A 25577-nucleotide genomic window follows, 5' to 3' on the forward strand; every position below is an offset into this window, starting at 1 on the left:
ATTCTAATTCCTTTGATTTACATTCTAAAATGTGATAAGTATTATACACGTAGTATACGACTTCACGAGTAAATAAATTATACGGAAAAAAATTTGTTTAAATATTGATTAGAACAAAAGTTATTTAATTTGTCTGGTTATTACATTCTGTGTAATTATAATAACACAATACAATTTAGGCTCCTGCACTCATACCAAATAAGAGTTCCGAGATATAAGAAAACATTTTTATTATTTATTTCATTAATTTTATTAAAACGATGTGAACATTGACTGTCGAAGAATTGGGTGTTGGTATACTAGCTGGGAGTCTGTGAACTGGAAAATCATCGGCGAGGAGGTCGTATCTAGTCCGTCGATACCTAATAAGTAATAAGTAATAACTAATGAGTAGGTAGGTACTTATAATAACAAAATGTTCAATATATTAATTTAACTAAGTTTATTTACATATTGTGGTAAATATTTTACATTAATTTACGGTAGTACATTCAATGTGATAAATTCATTAACAACATGTCAACACAATAATTATATACCTCATAGAGAATAATATAATATGATTATTATTAATTTGCGTAAATATAGTCTTAACTCGTATTATAACATTGTAAACAGTTGGAGGTTGAGCGATGACAGGAGGTATTATTTACAAAAAAATTAAAATATAATATAATATAGGTTAAACCGTTAAACAATTGTTTAATGGTATAGGTACATCGTAACTAATAACGTACTTTTAAAGAACGTTACAAGCCTTTGTATAGGTACCTATTGAAATTACTACATAAATGTATTGATACATAAATAAATAATACATATGAGTACAAAGTACAATATTTTTTATATGTGTTGAAAGTTATTTGTCATAGGTCGTTGGGTTATTTTTTATTTATCTGTTGTCCTCGATTCAGGCATATTAATACCATTAAAATGGTATGTATCTATAGGTAGGGGTCTCCCACTACCTACTTATTTCCTTTGACCAAATTCATCAACAGAATCGGTGTGGGTACTCAGGTACATATGTTTATGTAATATGTTTTAAATAGGATTACCTCTCGTTAACATACCGGTAGTTTTGTATCGTATTTTAGTGGGATACTATGAGTAGGAAGAATGCAAATGAAAAATGTATACCTACACAATACACATAAATACATAATACAAATAATACAATGTTAGGTTTTTAGGTAATATACTAGTATGAGTAGTATATGATGCGTATTATAGTCTAAATGATATAGGCCAACCTCCGAGAATTTGTTTACTTTAATATGAATACAATATAACAGTTCAGTAATTCATCATCATTAATATTGGTATTAACAAAACGAAATTGATGTATCGTATTATGTTTGAAGATGATCTAGGTAAACGGTGAGATTGATCTTTGAGTGCTGGTGAATTGCTTGAAGAATTGCGTCCCGTGTTTCTATTTTCATAATCATCTTCTTCGGAATCAAACGTATTTATAGCATTATCGTCGTCATCTTCACTAGGTGTTCTGGGCTTCGATAAATCCATTTCTGTTGATAAATATAGTGTTATTGAAAAAAATTGTTTATATTTTTTGTAAGACACTTAAAAGCTGTCCTAAAAAGTTTATAAGGTTCGGATATGACTGTATAGAGGACATATTTTAAACTTCCTTTATCATTTTAGGGAAAATTAAAAAAAAAAGTTAAAACGAAAATACCTATAGGTTGTTTAAATTATTGATCATGTTTGAATAATAATTTAGAAACTGAGCTTTAATTACAGTCAATTTTTAATTTAATGGCTTATAATTTCTTTAACTTAAATGTTTTTATACATATTTTATATATATCAAAATTTGTGAATTGTGGCTCCCGTTCTATAATTTTTATTTTAGATTTTGAGAAGGTAGGTAAGAGAAGACTGTATTTGATCAACAATTAAGAATAAAATAATTTGTCTATTCTAATTAAAAAAATAAATATTAATTGACTTACCATATACTCTAATATTTCCTTCGGCTTCTCCAATTGAATTTTTCGATATGCATTTGTATCCTCCTAAATCTGTCTTTTTGAGTTTTCTTATTGTCAGTTTCATCTGAGCACTGTAATACGAAACTGTTAATTCTGTCATATTGTACTTGTCATTTGAAATTATCATCTCTCCTAAAATAATACATTAAACAATTAAAAATTAAAAAAATTAAATTAATTATATTGATTCAATATCTGTTTTTAATTTGTATGGTTATTTAATTTTCTGTTTGGCGTTATAAAACAATTTCAATTTAGTATGTTCACTAACACATGTTTTCTTAATCATGTTTAACTGTACCATTTTTATTCCACCAATGAAGTTCAGTGAACCCTCTAAATAGTCTAAATAGGTACCTACCCGATATTCTTGGTTACTGAAATGTTGTCTGATTTTTTGGGTGGTGTCTGTTATTCAGAGAGTTCAGTCGGTAGACAGTTTTTAGTTCGTTCTCAAAAAAAAAACTTCTGCTATTTGGAGGTTCTGCGATTTAGTAGTATCCATTAGAGGAGGGGTAGGAGGGGGGGTTACACAAGGGATTAAATGACCTTTTTTTCGATGTTTAAGATCTGATAACCAAAAATTATATTTTAAATAATCAATTAGTGCATGTTAAAAAATCAGCCATATCCCCCCTCTCCTTTAAAAATATCATTTGGCCGTCACTGAAACCGAAGAACTGCTGTATAGTAATTTTCAAATGTAGATACCTACCTCATTATCATTGAGTTGGTCACTTTAATTTAATTTGAATTCAATGATAAACCTTGTACACCTACGAAAAACGATTCTGAGTGGAGTTTTTATTTCTAAGGATAGTTTAGGCCTATAATCGACGTAACCATAAAAAATCTGTTAAATGTAAACTTAAGGGTAAAATTGTATTTCTTTAATGCTGTACCATGTCGTGTTGTACTTGTGTATACATTTATCATGTAACAGTAATAATTATACCTAGTTAGTTAGATTTGGATTATTCAGATGAGATTTGTTTCGGTTATCGAGAATAGTATGGTAATTTTTTATTTTCGGTGTTTATGTATCTAATTAAACATCAACTCTGGTGTTTTGTCAAGTGCCAATGTATATTAGGTACCTTTTATGTGTTTCGATTATGATTGCTATGAATCTAACTCTGAACGCCCGTTGTTTAATTAAATATTTAAAATTACTACTTATTATAGCATAATTATATTTAACTAAGTTATTTTTAATATTTATTAATTTTTAAAACATTTTTATTATTCATTAATTTATAAATATGTATCTTGAGAGTACCTAGCTACACTCCATTATGAATCTTTCAGACAAAATTCGAGAATCAAAAATATAATACAATGTGTGTACTGTGTACTGTGTAGCTAATTGTAATACATTTTGGTGAATTTTTATGCTGTTGTTATTGATTTCCTGCAAAAATTGAATTGATTTATTAGTATTTGTTTGTGCTCGTCTGTATAAAGTTCGTAATCTGAAATCCCTAGTTACTAATTATGTTTGATAGCTATATGGACGTTCGAATTATATTATGTAATGACTACCTACTGATTTCAATCAAAGTTCTGGGATTATAATAATAAATATTATTATTTATTGTTTTTTTTTTTTTTTCTTTTATGTTAACCTTTTTCAAAATGTCAAATATTATTTTCCTTTAGCCTTAAGTTTAGATGACCAATTGTCAGGAAAACTTTATAAATAATAAAAAAAAAAAATTATTTATTGGATAGTATTACGGACATTTTCAATTCGACATTACTAGTTTATAATATACACACACAACTGTCTAAAGTTTAAGTTTAGAAAGGACTAGGTACTTTAGTTATTACTTTTGTATATTAAATTCAACTCTATCAGTTATAAATATATTATGATATACCTATTAATGAATATAATATGATATTATGTAATTCTTATTTACATTTGTAATTGAATTAATTATAACCAAGTGTGCGTAGATCATTATTATTATTAATTTATTATGCATTTTCATGTGTATCATATTATGTCCTCGTAAGTAAGATGTTATGTTTTGAATAATGCGAATTTTTATAGATTAAAATTATAATACCTACATGTACCTTTATTTTCAATTTAGATTCTTAATTTTTACAACTCTAGTTTTATTTTAGCTTTTAATTGTAAAATTATTAATATATTAATGTATAAACATGAACCATTTTCATTTAAAAATTGTTAAATATTTTATTTTTATTAGTACCTATCATAATTATTAAGCTGAGTGTTAGTTAATCATTTCCATATCAGTTCTTCTAGTAGATAGTAGATAGGATAAATGTACCTATTGATTTTACAATGAAGTGTTTATTTTTTGTGTCTATCATAATTTTTTTGAAGCATCGATATGCTTCGATTTTAAACTTTAAACTAAGACATTCATATAATATATCATATATGTAGGGAAAAAATGACATTAATGATTATAATATTTTTACAATTGGTAGTACAATTATTTATAATTAAGAATTTAACATGACGTGTTAAAGGGGGAGGGGGGTGTCTTATCTCCCAAACACCTTCCTTGAACAAGCCACTGCCCAGTGCCCACTGTATACAATTACCCTGTGTACATTACGTGTATTGTTCAATCCTAAGTAAACAAATGAAAACTTAAATAACAATAGTGTATCATGATACGTATATATTCCATCAAAGTCAATACGTATGGAGTGTGTGATATATATGAATTAATAATATTTAAATCCAGTTATTAAACTGGACCACTTTATTAAAGTTTTCCCACTATAGGATCTGCGGACTGATTCCGTAAAAAAAACTTAAATCAAAAGTATTTATACCTGCCTATATATTATATTAAATATCTATAGCTTATTACTTTTGTTTCTATATTATTAGGTATGTAATATTATGTTGCATACGTTTGACTTTAGAGTACGTACATTTTTATGTTCTGTATATTTGATTACTATTAATTTTTCTACCGCTACTCCATTCATTTCTTCTAAATTATTTGACGAACATAATATTCTGCTGCTGTAGTATAATACTTGTACCACACGCATTTCGATAAATTAGACTCTCGCGGATCGTAAAACGGTTACTAAACAGTAAACGGTATTGTTGTAGAACACGAAGGGATCCTATTTTTTTGTTTGTTTTGAAAGCGTTAACTTTTTAAACATTAATTTGCCGAGCCTGTTGGCCCACACACCCACATACACACATAGACACACACACAAGTATAGAGTGGATTTTAATTGAATTGCATATACGTATACAGGAGATACCTCTATGCGTTTATATAAAATACCACGATAATGACCCGTAGGCATTTGAGCCCCGAAGGGACGCGGTGCATGTACACACCACTATATATAGCTATACAAAACAATGATATAATGTAATACGGGAACACAACACTACCGCCGACGGGGTAAAAGAAAAATATATATATCGTATAAATATTCATACTTTGGAGAGTCGTCGTCGTCATTACGTGGACATTGTACTCCACTACTACTACTACTACTACTACTACTACTACTACTACTACTAATACTATAACTGCTACGTATATAGGTACTATGCACCGCCGCACACTATGCGAGGAACGACGACCGGCGATCGCGAGTAAAAGTTGCAAGTGATCGGGGACGGGGGCGGAGGAGGAATTGCTGCAGGTTGGTAGGGGATAAACATCGTGCGCGGGGTGCTTTTAACCCTTCCAACCCGACACTCACCCACTCACCCACACCCACACATACACACATACACACACACACACACACACACACACACCGGTTTCTGGCGCTATGGCGGTGGGTATACATCATGATGGTGTTGGTGTATACTGTATACGCACGGTATACATAATATAATACCTATATAATATATATTATATATATGTACAACACACACACACACACACACACACAAACACACACACACACACACACACACATAGACGCTACACACAGTGACTCAGTGTACCGGATAGAATTATTTGAAAAATATGTAAATTACATTTATTAGCATGGCTTTGAATAAAGTGTACACACCGTCGCGGTGGTGGTCGGAGCTTTTTAAAGGCATCGCGTGGTGGTGTGGCGAGGGTGCACGGTGAGCAGACGGGGGATGAGAGGGCACCGAGAGCAGTACAAAATTGGCCGGGGTCGTAGATTTTGCAACGCCATCAACCGGCGGCTGTGGCGGTGGTGGTAGCGTAGCCTTTGAACCAATACAATTATATTGTCAACCTAGCCGCTTCCCTTTCACACCCCCACCGCCATCACCGCACACACACACAAACACACACACACACACACACACACACACACACACACAAACACACACAAACTAACAACGTCCTCACCTTAACCATCCCTCTCATAATATTATATTGCATTTGGCCTTTGTGTTCTCTTTTGTGTCGTCACATTACAAAAAAGGCTAGTAATATTTTTTTATTCGGACGTTAATTTTTTTTTGTTTGTATGGATTATGTATTACATGTGGTGGCGCCTAATGTATCATTGCAATTCATTTAAATTTTAAACTACTTATTATAATCTATATCATAATATTATAATTTAATTTAGACCAGTGCAGGTCTTCAACTGGTGGTACGTTGCTTGAGCTGCAGAGATGGGTTACGATATACTTTTAGTACATACCTAATTAAAGTATATATCTATTATAGGTACCTAGGAAACAAATATAAAATTAACATAATAATACTACTAAATTATTCAAAACATTTTCTGTTGTTGCACGAATAAACCATTATTTAACAATTAGCTTTTTTAAAAAAAAATACAATTGGTCACAAAAAATAAATAGTAATACTAAAATGAGGAAATGAGTTAAATAAGGTCGAGGACTACCGATTTAGATGACCAAAAATTGTTATTGTCGTCATATTTATACTTGGCGCGAAATAGTTGATCAAAATATGATATTTTCAATATAATTCACTGATATATTAACTATATGTGTTTGTGTAGAGTGTTCTAAAGTCTAAATGTATAATCAGAGACTTAAATATGATTTTGAATACATCCATTTAACAGTAAATTGAGTTGAGTTTGGCTTAAAATGGTTTTCTAATGAGATGTTTTATCATTGTGTGCAAATTTACAATAAATGTATTCAAAATAAATAGGAGATTTAATTTTATAAAATGTTTCAAGTTTTTTTTATTTGTTTATAATAATTATAAACTCTTATATATTTACCCGATTCTCTTGTCCAATAATTGATTGACTTTGGTGACGCTTCGACATAGCATTGAAGTGTGATGTCTGTTTTCTGAGGTGCTCCCACTAGTTGATTTGGTACTTGAACCAACGGATGAACTGCAATGAAAAAGTATATTTAAGTTTCTGTATTTTACGATTTATAAAAAGATACTTAAGCGGAGTGGGTTTATATAATAAATTCATTGAATTCCTACCTCCCATCAATCTAGAATATTTATATTGCTACATTTCACTCGCTAGCACTCGCTGAACTGTTTTATAGGAATTTCATTTCCGACAAATATGTAAAAGCAAACTTATTTTGTTTTATCGAAAAGTTATTTTAGGCTATCTTAAAAATTTAGTTACAACCTACAATGTTAATTTGCCAAATTGGAGCTACCAACTTTTTGATAAATATTGCATTTTGTTTCAAAATAATATTCATTCCCACCCTTTCATTCGTTTCTTCTTTTCGTTAGGGTTACAGAGAAATTGAAAAGTAACTAATTTTGTCGGCTTTCAGATGAAGTAAGTTTTTAATTAAAAACTGAAAGTTTCCGTGAGACCAGATTACAAAATCGATTTCCATTACTTATGCAAGTGTCCCCTTGGCATCTGTCCGGTGTTAGTGATACTTGGTTAAATATTTGAATATTTTATGAAAACTTTGTTTCTTTTTTGGTTTTACATTAATTATATTGACCTTTATCACGGAGATCTAAAAACCGAATTGGCATAAGTTATGTTAAATTTATTTCATGGTTGGATTTTTTTTATAAAATATTTGAAATAAGAGGTGACAGTTTAAAATTTACATTCATTGTCTTATTGTAAAATTGTTGTGTTAAAAATTATAATAGAAAAATATTGTTCTTACAAGGGATGATAGATGATTTAATGTTTATTTTATTCTAAGAACAGATATACAATGTGATCGAATTGGGAATCACTAAGTAGTTGAGCTCAATCAAACATTCTAAATACTGTGTTCCAACTGCAAAATTATCTAACATAGATTTGTGGGGGCCTCTGTACCCCCACCATTCCTACATTTTGAATGCTACGTTTTTGCCTAGTTATATCATTTTAGCTTTATTATATTCCAAGTATAATATATTTAACTGTGTAACATGTAAGAAACATGGATTTATATTTTATATTCACCTTATTTTTTGAAATTTTTCGCAATAAAATTTCATACATTCAGACATTCAGTCACTTAAAAAAGTCATTTTTTAATATTATTATTATTCCCAATTAAAAAGCAACAATATCAACATATTTCAGTTGTAAATAAGAAAATTATAACTATCAATATTGGTAACATCTTAATAAATAATTTGTGGTTCAGACGCATACCTATGTTGTCAGTTGTTAACACTAGTCCACTGCAGATATATTTTGATAATACAATAGTTTATTGTGCATATCTGTGCACTACTATACTAAGCAAGGAGCTTGGTATAGTATAAATAAGCTATAATAAGAAAATAGCAATGTATTATGTAAGTACCCCCCCCCTTCGATCAAGAAAAAAAAATACTAAAAAAAAAAAAAAATATAAAAATAGTAGAGGAGCTCCTTTCCTCTGTGCACTATTCATTCCCACCAATTCGAGCACTGGAAAAACTTATTTTTTTTAGCTTTACATAATATTAATACAGAAGAATTTGTTTACTTCGATATTTAAATTGAGTTCACTGACAAATTTAGGAAACATACAATATTAATTAAGTCTTCAACGGTTTTAGTATCTATATAATAAACATATTCTTGTTTATGAACAAAATAATATGTTGGATTAAGATTTTAAAGGAAAACATTTACTTTAAAATTTGTATACCTAGTTATAATTAACTTTCTTAAGCGAATAGTATATTTTATAAGAACATATTTTTATTATTATAATATTTTTGTTTTTTGTTTTTTAATGTTTAAAATGTATTGCATATTTTTGACATCAACAACGATTTTAGGTTATAACCAATATGATCGTACAATTATTTTATTTACCCTGTAAAATATATGGATTACATTAGGTTAGCTGGCATAATTCAATATACTATCTTACTTATTATTAATCATATTTTTATGAAACAAATAGTTTTAGATTGTACACCTCATTTAATTTTCTTTGTAAAAAATTCGTAAATGGATGTGCAGTCTATTAATAATGATGCTTAGTTTTTAGTTTCACAGGTTGATAATGGAAAATAATATACTTTAATAACTGAAATGCTGGTAGAAAATATGAGCAGTATGTACAAACAAAAAACACAATTGTTCCTACAATAAATCATATATAAAATTCCGTTTATTTAAGAAAAAAATGTTCTCATGCTTTATATTTGAATATTATAATAATATAAATATTGTTTTGCTGACCAATTTCTACACACAAATGTAAATTCTTATTCGTTTGGTGTTTTTGAAGTTTTCCTAAAAATATTTTAAATAAACATGCGAAATAAAGTATTTAGGTATGCTGAAAAGGTACCAAGATATTTATGCATAAGGATAGTATGATTAAACAACTTCCAAAGTAATTAGAATTCATGGAAAGGTTACTTCAATACATAGAGAAGCACCAAATAAAGTTGTTAGTGAATAATCTAATTTATTTATAATTTGATAATAACACGTTAACTAAATGTATTATTTAATCACAAATATAAGATGATTAGTAAATTATCTATAGAAAGAAAATAATTTTCTCAATAAATCTTAAAATTTGTACTTGTATACCTATATTATTTAAAAAACTTTAGAATTTTACTAAAAATATTTGGCTTGTAAATCTTTAATTTATTACATTACATAATTTGTGTTTATATTTTATTGTTAAAATGTATTTATATCAAACCACGAAGTTTTTATATTTTTATTGTTGCAACATTTGTAAATTCAACACATTTAAACTTATTATTTTATTTTTTTTAGTTTTATAGTTTATACATTTTTTTATGAATAAGTCCTAGATTTTACATAAAAATATATTTTTTTTAACATTTATTTTTGATTTTCTGTAATTTAGAATGAATTAAAAAAATATAATTACGATGTACCATGTGATTAATAATTCAACGTAAAACACTCATTGCTTTAAAACTATAAATTTATTTGAACATTTTTTTTTCACATAACTTTAAGTATTATTTAATCGTTACAAAAAAACATGTATACATTTTATAGTTAACATTTTTTAAGTTTTACTTTAGAATTAAAATACACATGACATATGCGCTACTTCATAAGCAGATATTATTTGGATCATTTTGATGTAAAAAATTGAATTTCTGGTGAGTGTTTAATTAGTTTTTATTAGTAGATATTTGAAGTTTTAACGAGCGGAGTCTGTTGTAATGGTCTAATGTTGTAATGTTTTGGGGTACTCACTCCGCTCATCAAAACTTTAAATACTTATAGCTCATAATCTACTAAATTCGATTTTAATATATCAATCTAATTGTAAACATTTACAGTCAGACTAAGATGGACGATAGAAATATCATAAAGGCATGTGATAACATTTTAGTTCTTTGAAAGATCAGGATTATTATAATTATTGTTAAAATTTCTTGGATACCCTAAAATATGGTTAAAACTGAATAGATTTAGTTCTTCACTCCTAATTATGATATGTCTTACAAGAAACGTTATTGTACATTTTATATAAATATGTATTTTATGCGTTGAAACATTATAGTTGGGTATAGAAATTATAGATTATTGTTTATATTTTGTTGTAATTTCTATACGAATGAAATATTTTATGGAATTATTTAAAATAGTATTTGGAAAGATAAAGAAAAAAAATATAATAATAAAAAAATAAATAAAATAAAAATAATATAATATTATAATAATAATTACGCAAAGAATATAAATTATAAGTTAAAAATATTTTTATCTCGATTTATGTAGGTTATTAATTGGCTTAGAAACATTGAACAAGTGAGTTAGGATGTAATTTAAGAATAAATAAATTATTTTGAAACTAATGATAACACAATTTCGAAAACGTATTTATTATATACGGTTGTTTCTATTTTCCTCCTACCATAGTGGTTGATAGTAGACAGGAGTGGTTTGTTCGACGACTATTTATTCCCGCACCAGGACAAATTCCATTATAGCGGCCAAAAACGTCAACGGACTCTAATGAACAGCCCTTTTAAACAACACATTCTATGCAGCAATACCACCAAACAGATTAACGTTTGTCTCGTCACAACCAAGACAACTAGTGAAACCCTTCCCTAATTAATTATTGACCATTCACCTCGTTCACCAATGGTGGTGACAAATGTGTCGTATTTTATAAATGCTATTAAAACTGTCAAGTTACGTTACGTTATTTACTGGTTGTAGAATAAAAAAAGATTTATTAACATGCATTATTTTTATGGTGTTAAAATTATACACTAGAACGTAGTAATACACTTACAAATTCATGCTGTTCCAGAATATAATATTTTCAAATAATTATATGGTAAATAAAGTATAAAAAACACATAAATAGTATAAAATGTTAAAATCTATTTCATGGTATTTGCAAATACTTCACCTAAAATTAATTAATATTTATTAATTTTATTCTCTAACTATTAAAATAAGTATAAAGTGAAGAGGTGTTCAATTACCATGTTTAATAAAGTTAATTTACAGAATGTTATGGTTTTTAAATTATCGATCTGTTATAAAAATAATATACCTAACGTATGCACATCAATTGTGATGAGAAAAAGTACAGGACGAAAGTGATTATTTTCATCGTTTTATAAATAATTAATTTTTCATTTCGTAACAGAGACATTTATTTAATAATTTATTAAGCATTTAAAAAAAAATATTTTAACACATTCAAGTGTCATTGTTTTCCAACAAAAATTTTTTATACTTAACAACTGTATACCTAATTTTTGATAACCAATCAAAAACAAGTATTAAGTGTTACATTTTAAACTAACTAAAATATATTGAACATTTCTGTTTCATAGTATTTCGAAAACATTTTGGTAATAAATGATTTTATTTGTGTAATTTCAATTGTTAAAGATGTGACTTGCATTAAATAACTAATTTATAATATTAACTAATTAGTTTGGAAATGTGAAGTGTTCAGCGTATATTCAAATTGAAAAAATTAATATTTAACCCACTAGGTATTTTATTCACGTTTGCTTAGCACACAATAGGGATCATCAACAATGCTTTACCGGCTTCATATCCTCCCTTCTACCTAAAAGTGATTTGTGAGGGGGTAATGGTTTTTTCTCTCCATTTTTGACGAGTTTTCTATAGTAAAAAAATAGCTCTCGTCGACAGCTGATTCCGTTTTGTACTGTATATCGGCTTTTATACAAATCAATATATATATTTTCTATATATAATATATATATATATTTATTTTAAAAAGAGTGAAAGAGAATGATAGTAGAGATGGACGTTATTAATGCTCTTTTATACTTGAATCGTTTTCGATACCAGTGATAAATGCCAATCAGACCTAACCCTATCGGGACGAAAAACTTTAAATCTGTTTCACTGTGCCATTGTTGAACAATCGCCAGGGGATGCTAGGTGGAGGAAATCACGTCAATTTTTCTTTTTCCTCCATATACCATAAAAAATAATTTTTCAACTGTATATCTTTATGTGTACCTAATATAATAGAATATTATAATGAATAATTCATATAAATATATACTTACAATGAACGTGGAGCATCAGTCTTTTGCTAACCGATGGTGGTACACCATTGGCCGCAATGCAAAGGTATGCACCCATTTCTGATCTTGTAACTTTTGATAAAAGTAATGATTCACCTTCAACTGATGTCACTGAGATAAATAAATAAAATAGAAAAATATTTATACAAATAATTTCTTTGAATTTTACTAATAGTTATAACAAAAGTATTTTTTTATAAAAAGGACCATACTTTTGTTTATATCCTATTATATTATATATTATACTTATGTTAATAAGTAGAAAGTGGATTTTTATCTATTAAAAATTAAAAATATGTAAATATTTATGATTTATTTTTTGCCAAAATATGTATTAAAAAGCATGAAATATTAGTTTTACATTCATTTTTAATTATTGATCAATAATTATACAGAAAAAGTACCTGTTATAGATACATCTGTACTATAGGTTTATTAATTTATGATAAATATACATTTTTTTGAAACTAATTATTCGTCTAATCATTTTCACTGTTGTTTTCTTGGAAATCATTGGATACAGCGTACATTTGGAGATTTTCAAATTTAAATGTATAGTGGTTAGGTCCAGTGGCGTAACTAGCAGCAAATTTTTGGGGTATCGAACACTTTTATACATTTTTAACCTTTTTCCATTAGCACAAATAGGGGGCTATGTGGGATAATAAAAAAAATTACATTATAATTTATTTATAAATTGTATTTATCATATCACATTTCAGTTTTAGTGACTAGTTTAAATAAATAGTATAGGAACTCTTACAATACAAAAATTACTAAAAATAATTACTATTCTAAATCTATTTTTCGGTTTTTGTTCTTATTAAAAAGATTGATTATTTGTTCGTTGTTTACTTCTCTTTGTCTTTCGATGTATAATATAGCCATGTTAGAAAGACGTTCTTGACCGATAGTAGTTCTCAAGTAGTTTTTTAGTTTTTTTAAACAAGAAAATGACCTTTCACATGATACGCTGCTAGTGGGAATGGTTAAAAAAATTTGTAACAATTCAACTATAATTGGGAAACCATTTTGAATATCTTTGTTTTTCAAATATAATATTCTATTTTCAATGTTATTTTCTTTGCCATAGCCTTTAAACATTTTGTTAAATATTTTTAATTCAGCAGTTAAGTCATCTTCATTTGGTCCATAGAATTTGCACACTTCTTGAATTGAAGATTGACTAGGGCTTTCATTTGTCAGTGTTTCCATCAGTTACTCGGTGACATGAAAATTCACAACTATTTTTTTTTTTCATGATACGCTACGATCTATAAAGCCGCGTACACACTTGTAACATTTTCTGTTACGCCGTAACGCCGTAACACCGTTCCACCAGTTGTCGGTAAATTGAGTCGCATCAAAGGATGTTACGCGCAAATGTTACAAGTGTGTACGCGGCTTAATACGACGATTTTTTTTTATCAAATTATATAAATATTTTTGGGGTAGCAAAATGATACTCTTGCGACCCCATAATAATTTTGGGGGTCGCGACCGCTACCCCTCGCTACCCCATAGTTACGCCACTGGTTAGGTCTCAAAGTTTACTTGTAGCTGCTGCAGGAGCGTTCAACATCGACTGAGGATAATAGGGCATATTTCATACTTGATAATATATCATATGGTGTAATATCCATTGCCGTATTTCCATTTTTATTCAAAAGAATATCTCTAATAGTTTAAGTTTTTAGTGAACTAACATTTTTAACGGGTAGATATTGCAATTTAGTGATTTTTTTGTTATAACTCTGCATTGTAACTTGATTTAATTTATTTGCTTCTTGTATTGCAAGACTATTTACTTTAACCAAAAAACAATAATTTGCTGAAATATATCCTAAATGATTTTTCAGGTCATTATTTTGCATAATATCATACTTATTAATAATAAGTATATTGTACTAATGTATCATGAATTATGACATTATGTTTATATAAAGTTGTACGTTTCTGTCCATTAAATGATCAAGTATCATAGAAAACAATAATTATTAATATACACCTACCCATTATGAACTTTACAGATAGCAACTGGCTCAATACGTATACATGCTTATTTATAAATTATAAATAACTATTTTGGTTTAATACAATTTAAAAATAGAGAAAAAAAGTTATTATAATTATGTTATCCAAAATGTTTGTTCAATAATTTATGTAGGATGTACTATACGTATTTTGAAGGTTTAAATATATTTTTATATTATTTCGTATGCCTGACCTAACTACCTAACATAATCTACACAGTACATATTATTTAACACTATGATTTCATACGATGATTTTTTCCTGTTGATTAATTAGTTTATGCTATACCATCTATAGTATCAGTACATCAATATCATTTTAAATTAGTACGATACATTTTGTATAATTTACGTAGATATACTGCGATTTATTATATTACTCTATAATACCCCAAAAAGGATGATATCGATACTAGTACCAATTGCTATTATCTTTTATTTTGTAATAGATCATACGATTTATTTTTAAAATAATAAACAACAGCTCGTTTATGAGCACTCCGTATATATTGATGAAGGGTTTATGTTTCAAGCTTGAACTTTGGCTTCCAACTTTTTTTCTATTAATAGATTAGTTCATGGTATTAGCGTCTTTACATTACATATAATATTAAACTACAGACTATACTTTTTATTGGGATGAATGAATAAAATGAATTATAAATTTATTACTTGAAACCTTATGATTGTTGAAATTCCATTCGTCTTACTTTTAGTTTTTACTGTAGTTCCAGTTCTAACAATAATATCCCCTCCGTCTTCTCTTTTCCATATTATCTTTGGTTCAGGATATCCTCGAGCCTTGCAAATCAATTTGGCTGAACCACCTTCAGGGATCATCATATCCCCGGACGTGTCTTCATATATGATGTCTGGTGGTATAACTACTTCTAAAAAAGCACTCTACAAGCAAATATAGTAAAGTTAGTCAATTACAAAAAAAAAAATTAAAAATATATTTATATTTATGTCTTAGTAAAGTAAAGTTGCAGTCAATTTTACTTGGCTTTTCATTGGGTCCGTATTGACTTGACACATATAGGTGCCTCTATCTTCTCTCCGAACTGCCCTAACATTTAATGTCCATGTGTTATAATCATTGTGCGTGACGGACAACCTTTCATTGTTCGTGATAACATGTTCGTGGATAGCTAATATAGCCTTTGTATCTGCTTTAATCCAAGCAACCTGAGTACAACCAACCGTGTGTTAGAAACATGAAGTTATATATAATTCGTCATTCACAGCAATCATAAGTACGATATAATTGGTTTTGATTAGTTTAAGTTGAATTGGTAAGTTTGTTTTTACGTTAAAAATAATTTAATATTTCATAAATAATATGAAACGTAGTATGGAACGATGTCGTTTTTTATCTTCATACTTATGATTATTATTATTATTGTTTCACATTTCGTAATTATTTAGATAGTAATAATATTTTTAGTCTACTCTAATAGTGCCATTTGTGCTATACAAGTGATTTCTTCTATAAAATATTTAAATATAATAGATAGTGCAGAAAATATACATGTGCTGGTATGTGCTGTTTTTTTTACTAAAATTGAGGTTTAGTATTGGATCAAAAGAGACTGTATACGATGCGATGGAAATCCATTACGTAATGGGATTTGGTAGGGTGAATAGACGTGTATATTCAAATGTACAAACATACTAGAAATACTTCGCTTTTTTTTTTACCTACTTACTATTCTATTAAAAAAAGGCCTTTGTAAAAATTATATGATACGATTGGTTTATGTAAAAGTATAGCACGCATTGTATTAAGAGAAATAATGCAAGTATAATATTTTGTATTATGTTGCTATACACTCTTAATTTAAAATTGTTTTATATACCTATTATTTAATATAAATTGATGTCGAACTAAACATTTCATGTATAAAAACTATAAAGGTAATGCATTCAAAGTTTTTTTTCAGATCATAATGTGTATTGAATATTATTTGTATTAATACTACTCATACTAGTAAAATTAATATAGCTTAATATTATTTATGATTTCATTATTAAGTATATTTTTTATATATTTTTGACCTTTTTAAATGTTGAAATCAAAATATTTATGACGAAAATGTACATTTTTATAATCTAAACTTCTGTACATTAATTAAAATGTGTTTTCTAGTTTATTTTAAATATTCTTTGAACATATACCTAATTCCATATTGTATCTTAAATCTCTAAACATATTTCAATGTTTGAATTCAAACAGTAAAATTAATATTACACAAGTCAAAAATGACCAAACAAGCTTAAATGAGAACATTTTTTTCGTTAACAACACTTTTTAGTGGGTAGGTAAAGGTTTATTTAAGAGAATTGGAAAATTGGAGCTGACGTTTATTGTACTCTTAGGATATTGTGTTTGCTGGTTTCTTAAAATTACTTTTTGGTCTCTCAAGACATTGTGCACGTTGTGCCATATTAAAGCTTACGTTCTGTAGTCATAACTGAGCGTTTTGTTTACGACGGCGTTCTAAGTAGGCAATCGAGGTGTCTTGATGAATAGGGTAACTATTTCTTTATAATTTCTTTGTGTTTACTTACTTATCATTTATTAAAAAAACATTTGAAAAGTGCCCGTTTAAATTGAAGTGGACGAGTAGATGTTTTTTAGTTTACACAATTTATTTTTTTGATCGACTTAAACTATTTTAAGGCTTGAAGTTTTCGGAATTCAACCTGCGTTTATTCTTCGGATAGGACGTTGATGAAAAAAGGAAATTGAGAAATGTACTAGGAATGAGAATTTCACTGGACTACAGGTAAAGGATAAGCCACCATCGTCTCCTCGTAATTCTTTGTTACATTTATCTGTTTATGTTATCGAAACATCAATATGGCGGTGTTTGTACTTGCTGTCGACCAAATACAATATTGTGTAACTTTTCACCCTCCCTCATTTCTTTATTTTTTACTACGATGGGAAAAAGTATAAAGCTGGGTCGATCACGTTTTGTCCCTAGTAGAAGTTTTGGCAACATACCATCATATTAGAACTCGTAGCACGAATGGAAATCGTTTTTCATATTTTTACCTTATGGACTATTATGTTAGATGATATTCAATATAAGAATTAGTAGACACATACATACCTATATATAAGGATTTCATTATTTTTAAGTTATCTTATTGCTAAGAATAACTTTATAAAAAGATGTATTTAATTGTTTTACGGATTTTACCACAAATAGTAAACATCCAGTTCAGAAATGTATAGATTTTTGTTTTTATGAAGTATGTGTAAAAAAAATATAATAATCATTTTCAAAAAGGCTCAATATAAAATGTTAGAGTGTTCGTACTTTTTACACACAGGAATGCGGTCAATAGTGCAATCATATTTCTCCGTTTTTCTATATTGGCCTTACTAGAAAACACAAAAGGCTATTATAATAGGTAGTTTTATAATTGATCTGCTAATAATAGTTTTAGTTTGTTATAAGTATCAATATAATTTGACGAGCGAGATAACTGTTCGACAGTTTATTATTGAATCTAATGACGATGGAAGATAATAATTACAAATATCATCTATAAACTTGTGAAATCAACCGTTTTTTTAGCTTTATTCGTTGGCTGAAAAATAATGTATCTCTCTAAAATCGCCTTAAATCAAATTAATCTTTTATTTTAATACTTGAATATTGTAACGACCATTAAACGAATCGAACTACTGAGTGGACAGTGATGTAAGGAACTTAAACGGATAAAACAATTTGTATATTACTATTGGTTAGTATTAGCGGAACGAGTGTATTCAATATAATTCCCATTGTAAATAACACCGATCTGAGTAAACGACACACGTAATGGTGGCAGAATTGTATCTTAATCTTTATAAAATATTATTCGTTTAAAACCACATTGAAAGGTCATAGGTACTACTTTAATATATTCAAACCTTATTTTGTTGATTTAATAATGTATGAGCAATAATAATGTGTCTAATATTATACAAAAATATGATATCGTTATACTGCCACAGCGGCGCATTCGTGACGAAAAAAGTATGTTCAAACGTAGTAATACGTTGAAATTTGTCGGACTTAATGTGTGATGATTTGAAATATTTTTTGAAGAGATCCGCGGAGAAGAAAAATGACAGGAAAAACATCTTCGACGTAAGAAAAAAGCAAAAAACTGCGGTTTTTCCACTCTGCTGTGATATACGTGTCTGTCCATTGCTCAGCATTATTTAATAATATACGTAATTTTCGGGGTAGGGTTGCCTCGGGTGTTGGGACCTGCTGGTCCACGATCTCTGACAGAAAATGACAAAACGACGCACGTAAAACGGTTGTCATCGCTCTGACGTGACCGAATGCGTTTTTCGATCAATCAACGATAACTATAACAATATACCTACACAGCGGTGTTTCCGAGTCATCATTATCCAAGTAGAATAAATTGAGCGAGTGGTTTTCTCACGACAGAGCCATGCGTGGTTTTTTGTGACTGATTTTCACGAGCAATTACTCAATATTCAGTAAAAATGATCGTATTTATAAATATCAAAAAAATTAAAAACTAAAAAGAACAGAAGTATATGTATAAATAAATAATCGTCTGTTATGATATATTTGATAAAAATTGCAATTTAAAGTTTTCTAAAATCAAAAAACAAAATTTATTAAAATTTTAAGTAAAGAAATTACTAATCAAAACAAACTTAATACAATGAAATATACAAATAATGCAAACAATAAACGCAAACATTTTGTATTTGTCATATCATCGATCTCAGTGCTAAACTGCTAACTATTAAACATTGTTATTTTACATATAGATATTTATAAAATTGTCATCAATTATCATATATTGTAATCGCCATGCATCATAATCCAGTCCCATTTTATCAAATTATTGACTAGCTATAATTTATTTCGAAGTAATATGCTATACTATAATGCTCTCACTAAATTTGGCTCTGTAGTAAAACAACAGTGAAGGCGCAGAACGCAATTCAGGATTGCCGAAATGTCAACCAACATCGCTCTTTGTCGGGTAGAGAATATGTTTCGGTGACCACCATCGGAGTATAGTGTCGTACCGATGAATAATAATGGTTTCGGGGGGTAGACCGAAAACGGCGATGACGACGGCGACGATACGGTGCGGCGGCGGCAGCGGAAAACATCGCTCACCCTCGTCACACACCTTTGTCGGGCATAAGGGCTCCTTATTCTCACCCCTTCAACAGTTTGGTGAGCTTCAGAATTATAATGAGACTCGTCGCACCGCACAATGCGCCCTTTCAACAAACTTTATTATATATTTTATATAAGTATTGGGATTTGTCAAACATTTGCTCGGGTATTGCTTAACCTCCGCGGCCGCTACCAACTCACACCCTTACCGCACTTACGCTGGCTGCACGGACTTTCACCCACCAATACGCACTTGTTATAAGTTATACAACTGGTCTATATATACCAATCTATGACCCATCTTCCAACACATTCTCCTCGTGGCACGTGTGCTAGTTCCAGTCGTATCAGAAATATACTGTAGAATAGATTTAAATCTCATACCAATTCCACTTTATCAGTTCTTCCTCCTCCTCCTTCGACAGATCGTTTACTTCATTCTTGTCTCGTGATTCGAAAAAAAATATTATTTTATTCAATTTATCCACACCGTAGTGATGAGTATTATTTAATATAATATCACGTAATTGTCATTTGGAGTCACTCGTGCTCGTCTTAATTCGTCCAATGTTTATAGGTTTCTATAAATTATATGTCGATTATCTACTCCAAACACACACGTAAAAACTTAAATTTATATTTTTATAAGATCTTTCTTTCTTTCCACTGTGGTCAGTGGTCACTACGATAGAAATTGGTGTCAGTTTTGTCTATTCCTTGTATATTATAGCTAAACCTAAATTTCTATGCTAACAAAGAACTATTTTTAGCTTTGAAATGTTAACTGATTAAGAACTCAAATTCTAACTACCGTAATACATTGCAATCTGTCTATTTTCTAGACTTTTGAGATATAATATGGTTTTATATTGAAATAGTCCAGTTTCTTAATTTAATTTAAATGTATAAATGCTTAATATATCTCACATTCATAATACAGTTATACCAATTTGATATAATTTCATTTGATCTACAGTCGTGAATCCATGGTTCATGCATCTACTTACCCATTTCCTCTTCTCCAACCGGCACCCCTAAACTCCTGATAACTTAAAAATTAACGGTATGGTTAGTTCCTTGGTCACCTAATATCAAATACCTCGGTGTAATTTTGGACAGGTAATTAACTTGGAATCTACATATCATCTCCAAACTACAAAAGGCTACCAAAGGCTAAAAGTTCTATACCCATTGATCTACCCACAAACTGCATTAAGCTGGAGATGTTCTCTTATGCTATCTATACGCAGTCCCTGTGTGGGGAAATTGTGCAAAAACCCATATTAAAAAAATACAAGTTTTCCAATCAAAAGTTCTGAGAACCATTTCTAATGCCCCATGGTTTGTACATAATTATGTAATAATGCATTTCATAAAGACTTCCAGCTACCCACAATAACTGAGTACATTAAAAAAGTAACAATCTACTTCACATGTTCTGCGCACAGTGCTAAATTATATAGATTAAGTGACCCACCTGCTGTACGCCGACTCAAGCGTGGTCTCACGACCTGCCATTATAACTATATTTGTTTTAATTTTCTTTTCTTTTGATTTGTAAATAATTTAAAATGTAGCTGTTAGCAGCTTTTATTACTAATATTATTACTAATTACTAATTGTTATCTATTTTCATATATTTAAAAAAAATGTACTTATTAACAATAAGTTAAGATGATGCACGTCAGTAAAACTTTATTTAATAAAAAATATTTTTAAAAAAAGAGAAGAAATTTAGATCATGCCATAGTTATTACTTTATTATGTTAAACTTAGTTTAGTTTATTTTCGTGTTTTATCGGAAATGTAATAATTTATATATTGCTCTTAGTCATTATGCTAATGACTGCTAATGTTAATATGTATTTAAATTATTAGTAGGTATCGAAATATATTAAAACAGTGCACCATTGCCCATTTTAGATGAATAAAAAGTGATTATAGTTCATTATAAGAACAAAAATATTTATAATATTATTTGAATATTATTTATCAAAATATCTAAACTTGTTAGTTGTTATAACAAGTAATTTGGAAGTTGTAAGCTATATAGTTTAGTGTAAAGGGTCTGGGGCATACTTAACTTCATTCATTAAACTAATACTAAAAAGTCAAAGAGTGAAAGGTCAAACAATGATATTATCAGAGTTTAATTTATGGGCTATTATAACATAATTTGTTCAGTTGCTATTTCTAGCTAAAGTTGACAGATAATAAACCTTCTTCCTTAGATCCTCGAATGATAATTTAACTGTCACTTGTTTTTAGTAGTTGTATATTCGACTTACTATTGTAGCATATGACTAAATTTATGAATATAAAATAATTGTCTAAAAACGATACTATTTATTTATTTTCTTAAACTTAAACAAGCTCGACAGTCGACATCACATATATAATATTGCATATTTTAATATCGATGGTTAACTATTGTTTATTTGTGTATCTTCTTAGTTATAGGTACTTGATTTTGTCATTCTGATCCATTTTTCGTTGCTGGTCATTTTTTTAATCATACTTTATTTTTATGTTTTACTTAAGTAATTTTTATGTAGTTGTATAGAACTTATACAATTATTGAGTATAAAAATCTAACAATCAAAATGAGACTATAATGTTGTGTTTATAATTAACGAAAATGTTGTATAAAGAAATATGTTTTTTGACATTTTTTAATTCGTATTTTGATCTCCTAATATTATTTCTTATATAATAAATAGGTAGTAATTAATAAAATATCTATTGTTAATTTAATTTTTTTAAGTTCATTATTATTTTTAAAAAGTGCAAATCTCGGTTTGAGCATTCTGAGTTTTATTGGTATTAAAAAAAAATATTCAATTAATAAATAAACTATGTATTTTGTTGTCACTAGTTTAGAGCTTATGACTGTTTTGACAAATGTTAACATAAGTTAAGTTATTAAAAAATGTGAGTTAAAACTTTTATTTGCCTATGCTTAGGTATAACATATGTGTATTGAAAATAATATTTAGTATAATCAAGTGTTCTTATTCGATATTTCTGTAATATTTATTAGACATTTTTGTTATAAGCTGTTATTTGGTTTAGTGTTTTGAGTGCAGTAAACTCTAAAACTTTAATCCGAGTTAAAAAAATCTTGTAAAAACATTGAACATTTCGAGAATTCGGAGCAATTGAAAATTCTTTACTTGTCAGTTGTCTGCAAATATTTACGGTCAAAATGTTTTTGTGTATCTCCATTTGGATACCTTTGGCGATGATATTGTTTTTTTCCGGACTACCTAGTTTGCTGTGTAGTATACCATTCAGCCGTTTGTTTACATACAAACAGCTTTTTGTTTATTATTTTTTTACCAACTTAAAACAAAATAAACTACTCAATTCGTTGAAATGTCAGACACTGAATAAACTTTCAGAAACCAATAGGTTGTTATGTTGTATATCATTTAAATATTGTAAATAGTACAAAAGATCAATAAATGAAACTTCTTTCATAAATGAAAAATAATCATGAGTGTGGTATTTTTAAATACGGACTTAGTTGATAGAAAATAACAAATAAAAAAATTGGATAATTCCCTATAAAAAGTCTATGCGGAATATGGATTGGCATATTAAGCATTTTAAACTCCCCTATAACTTCGTAAATATCTTTTTTTCTGGGTTTTTTTTTTTGAAAATAAAATTTTAAATTTATTAATATTGAATTCTTATAGAAAAAAGGGTGTTTGAGTTGATAAATGGCCCTTTCATTGGAGCCACGGAGTATGTTTTGATATACCCGACAAGCCCTACATGATTATTATGACGATCATAACTGAAACTGATACAATGTTATGTTTTTATATATAAGTTGTTTATCATAAATAATTCATACTACTCATTTATAGTGACTGTTGAAAAATTATAAATATAATTTCATAAAAACCATATCATATTAAGGACCTATATGCTATTTTATACTATTGATTAATTGGATAATGTAAGATGGATAAGTTTGTGGTTGAGTTATTTTAATATTATGTTCAGAGCAGTGTTAATAACTAATATTATGTTAAAACATGGTTTGTACAAGCTGGAAAGCAAACTGCAGTTCACGTCACAATTTAAGTTTCAGTTTAAGAAGATGCTACATCTATATTAACTTTGTTCTTTACTATACCTACTGTTGTCAATATGGGACAAATCTTGTTTCATATTTCTACCAAGGCGTTGTTCAAGCTAAAACTACTGTAAAATTGAAAGAGGTGAATTTAGTTCATGACTGTAGTTGTATGTCAGTTTTTTAAAAATTTTAATTTCAAAGCAAAACAATATTTTAATATAGGTATGTTAAGAAATAAATGGTGTTATTAATCGCCGTATTAAAAACTAATGTCTAGAAAAAAACTGATGCACCACCATGGGTTAGTTCTTCTATCTAAAAATTGTACTTCTTCTGAAATGAGGAATTGTAAAAGTAATGGTAACGCTAAGCAATGTTTTACAATACCAATGTTGGAGAAATGGAGGCAGTAAATTTCATCATATAGCGACTTCTTAAATACGATTTTACGTTTCTACGTTTATTAGTCAGTAATTAAATTAAGTTATTTATTGTAACTTTTGGAAAGTCCCATGAGATAAAATATCTATTTTTATCACTACTCCAACTACAAAATATTTATTTATTTTGTTCGCGTTTCTTACACAGGTACATTAATACATTAACCAATGTATTTCATACAACGCGCAGAGAGTCTCCTATTTAAGTGTTACATAATATTTATTATTGTTGTTAATTTTTTTCATGAGTGGAGGTAGACACTTAAACCGATTTGCTCGTGAAATTATTGCACCAAAAATACACAAAGCGTTGTATTCCACAGGTGAATATCCCATCTCTGTTGGATTTGTCTACAAACTACAAAGCGAGTAACACAGAAACTATCGTAAATTGAGGTACAAACAAATCGAATAAGGACGAGCGTAGTGGTTTATACATATTTGCAGCTGTATAATATTATAACTATTAACTTTAAAGGTTTTCTGATCAGGTAACTAATAAAAACCACAAAAACAAATAATTCAATTTTCGTATTTTAAGGACAAAATGTAAGTGTGGGTTGATTTCTGGGATAAAAATAACTTTCTAGAACCTTTCCTTCGAGATTCTTTAAATAGCGGCGAAAACCAAATTAAATCGGTTCAGTGGATACCGAGAGTATTGCAGCTAACATACAAATACACATTTCCTCTTTATACGTACTGAATAGTTGGATAGGATGTTCTTTTAATTTGTACCGTTAATTAGTAATTACACTGTATACTTACTTTGAATGTATAATTTATAACCAAGCATTTTAATTTAGTACCTAGTACCTACACATCCTTTAAAATTAGGTAAAGTGAAATATTCTTTTGGTATAGGCACTT

At 28.5% G+C, this 25577-nt stretch overlaps 1 protein-coding gene across 3 annotated transcripts in view; it reads right to left on the minus strand.

Moving 5' to 3' along the window:
* Positions 1-425: 425 nt before the first annotated feature.
* Positions 426-25577, minus strand: part of LOC111037087 (lachesin-like) — a 194018-nt gene continuing 168866 nt past the window's right edge. For 2 of the 3 annotated variants that reach the window (XM_022319456.1, XM_022319471.1), the window contains exons 4-9: positions 16006-16191; positions 15714-15906; positions 12953-13081; positions 7233-7352; positions 1977-2147; positions 1297-1529 (exon numbers count right to left, since the gene is read on the minus strand). In XM_022319456.1, the coding sequence (XP_022175148.1) occupies positions 1297-1529; positions 1977-2147; positions 7233-7352; positions 12953-13081; positions 15714-15906; positions 16006-16191 (1032 nt within the window). Of the gene's footprint in view, positions 1530-1976; positions 2148-7232; positions 7353-12952; positions 13082-15713; positions 15907-16005; positions 16192-25577 lie in introns of all 3 variants that reach the window. The other variant, XM_022319464.1, reaches the window with a different exon arrangement.

Source organism: Myzus persicae, unplaced genomic scaffold (assembly GCF_001856785.1).
Source record: "Myzus persicae strain clone G006 unplaced genomic scaffold, MPER_G0061.0, whole genome shotgun sequence".
In the NCBI taxonomy this organism is placed as follows: Eukaryota; Metazoa; Arthropoda; class Insecta; order Hemiptera; family Aphididae; genus Myzus; species Myzus persicae.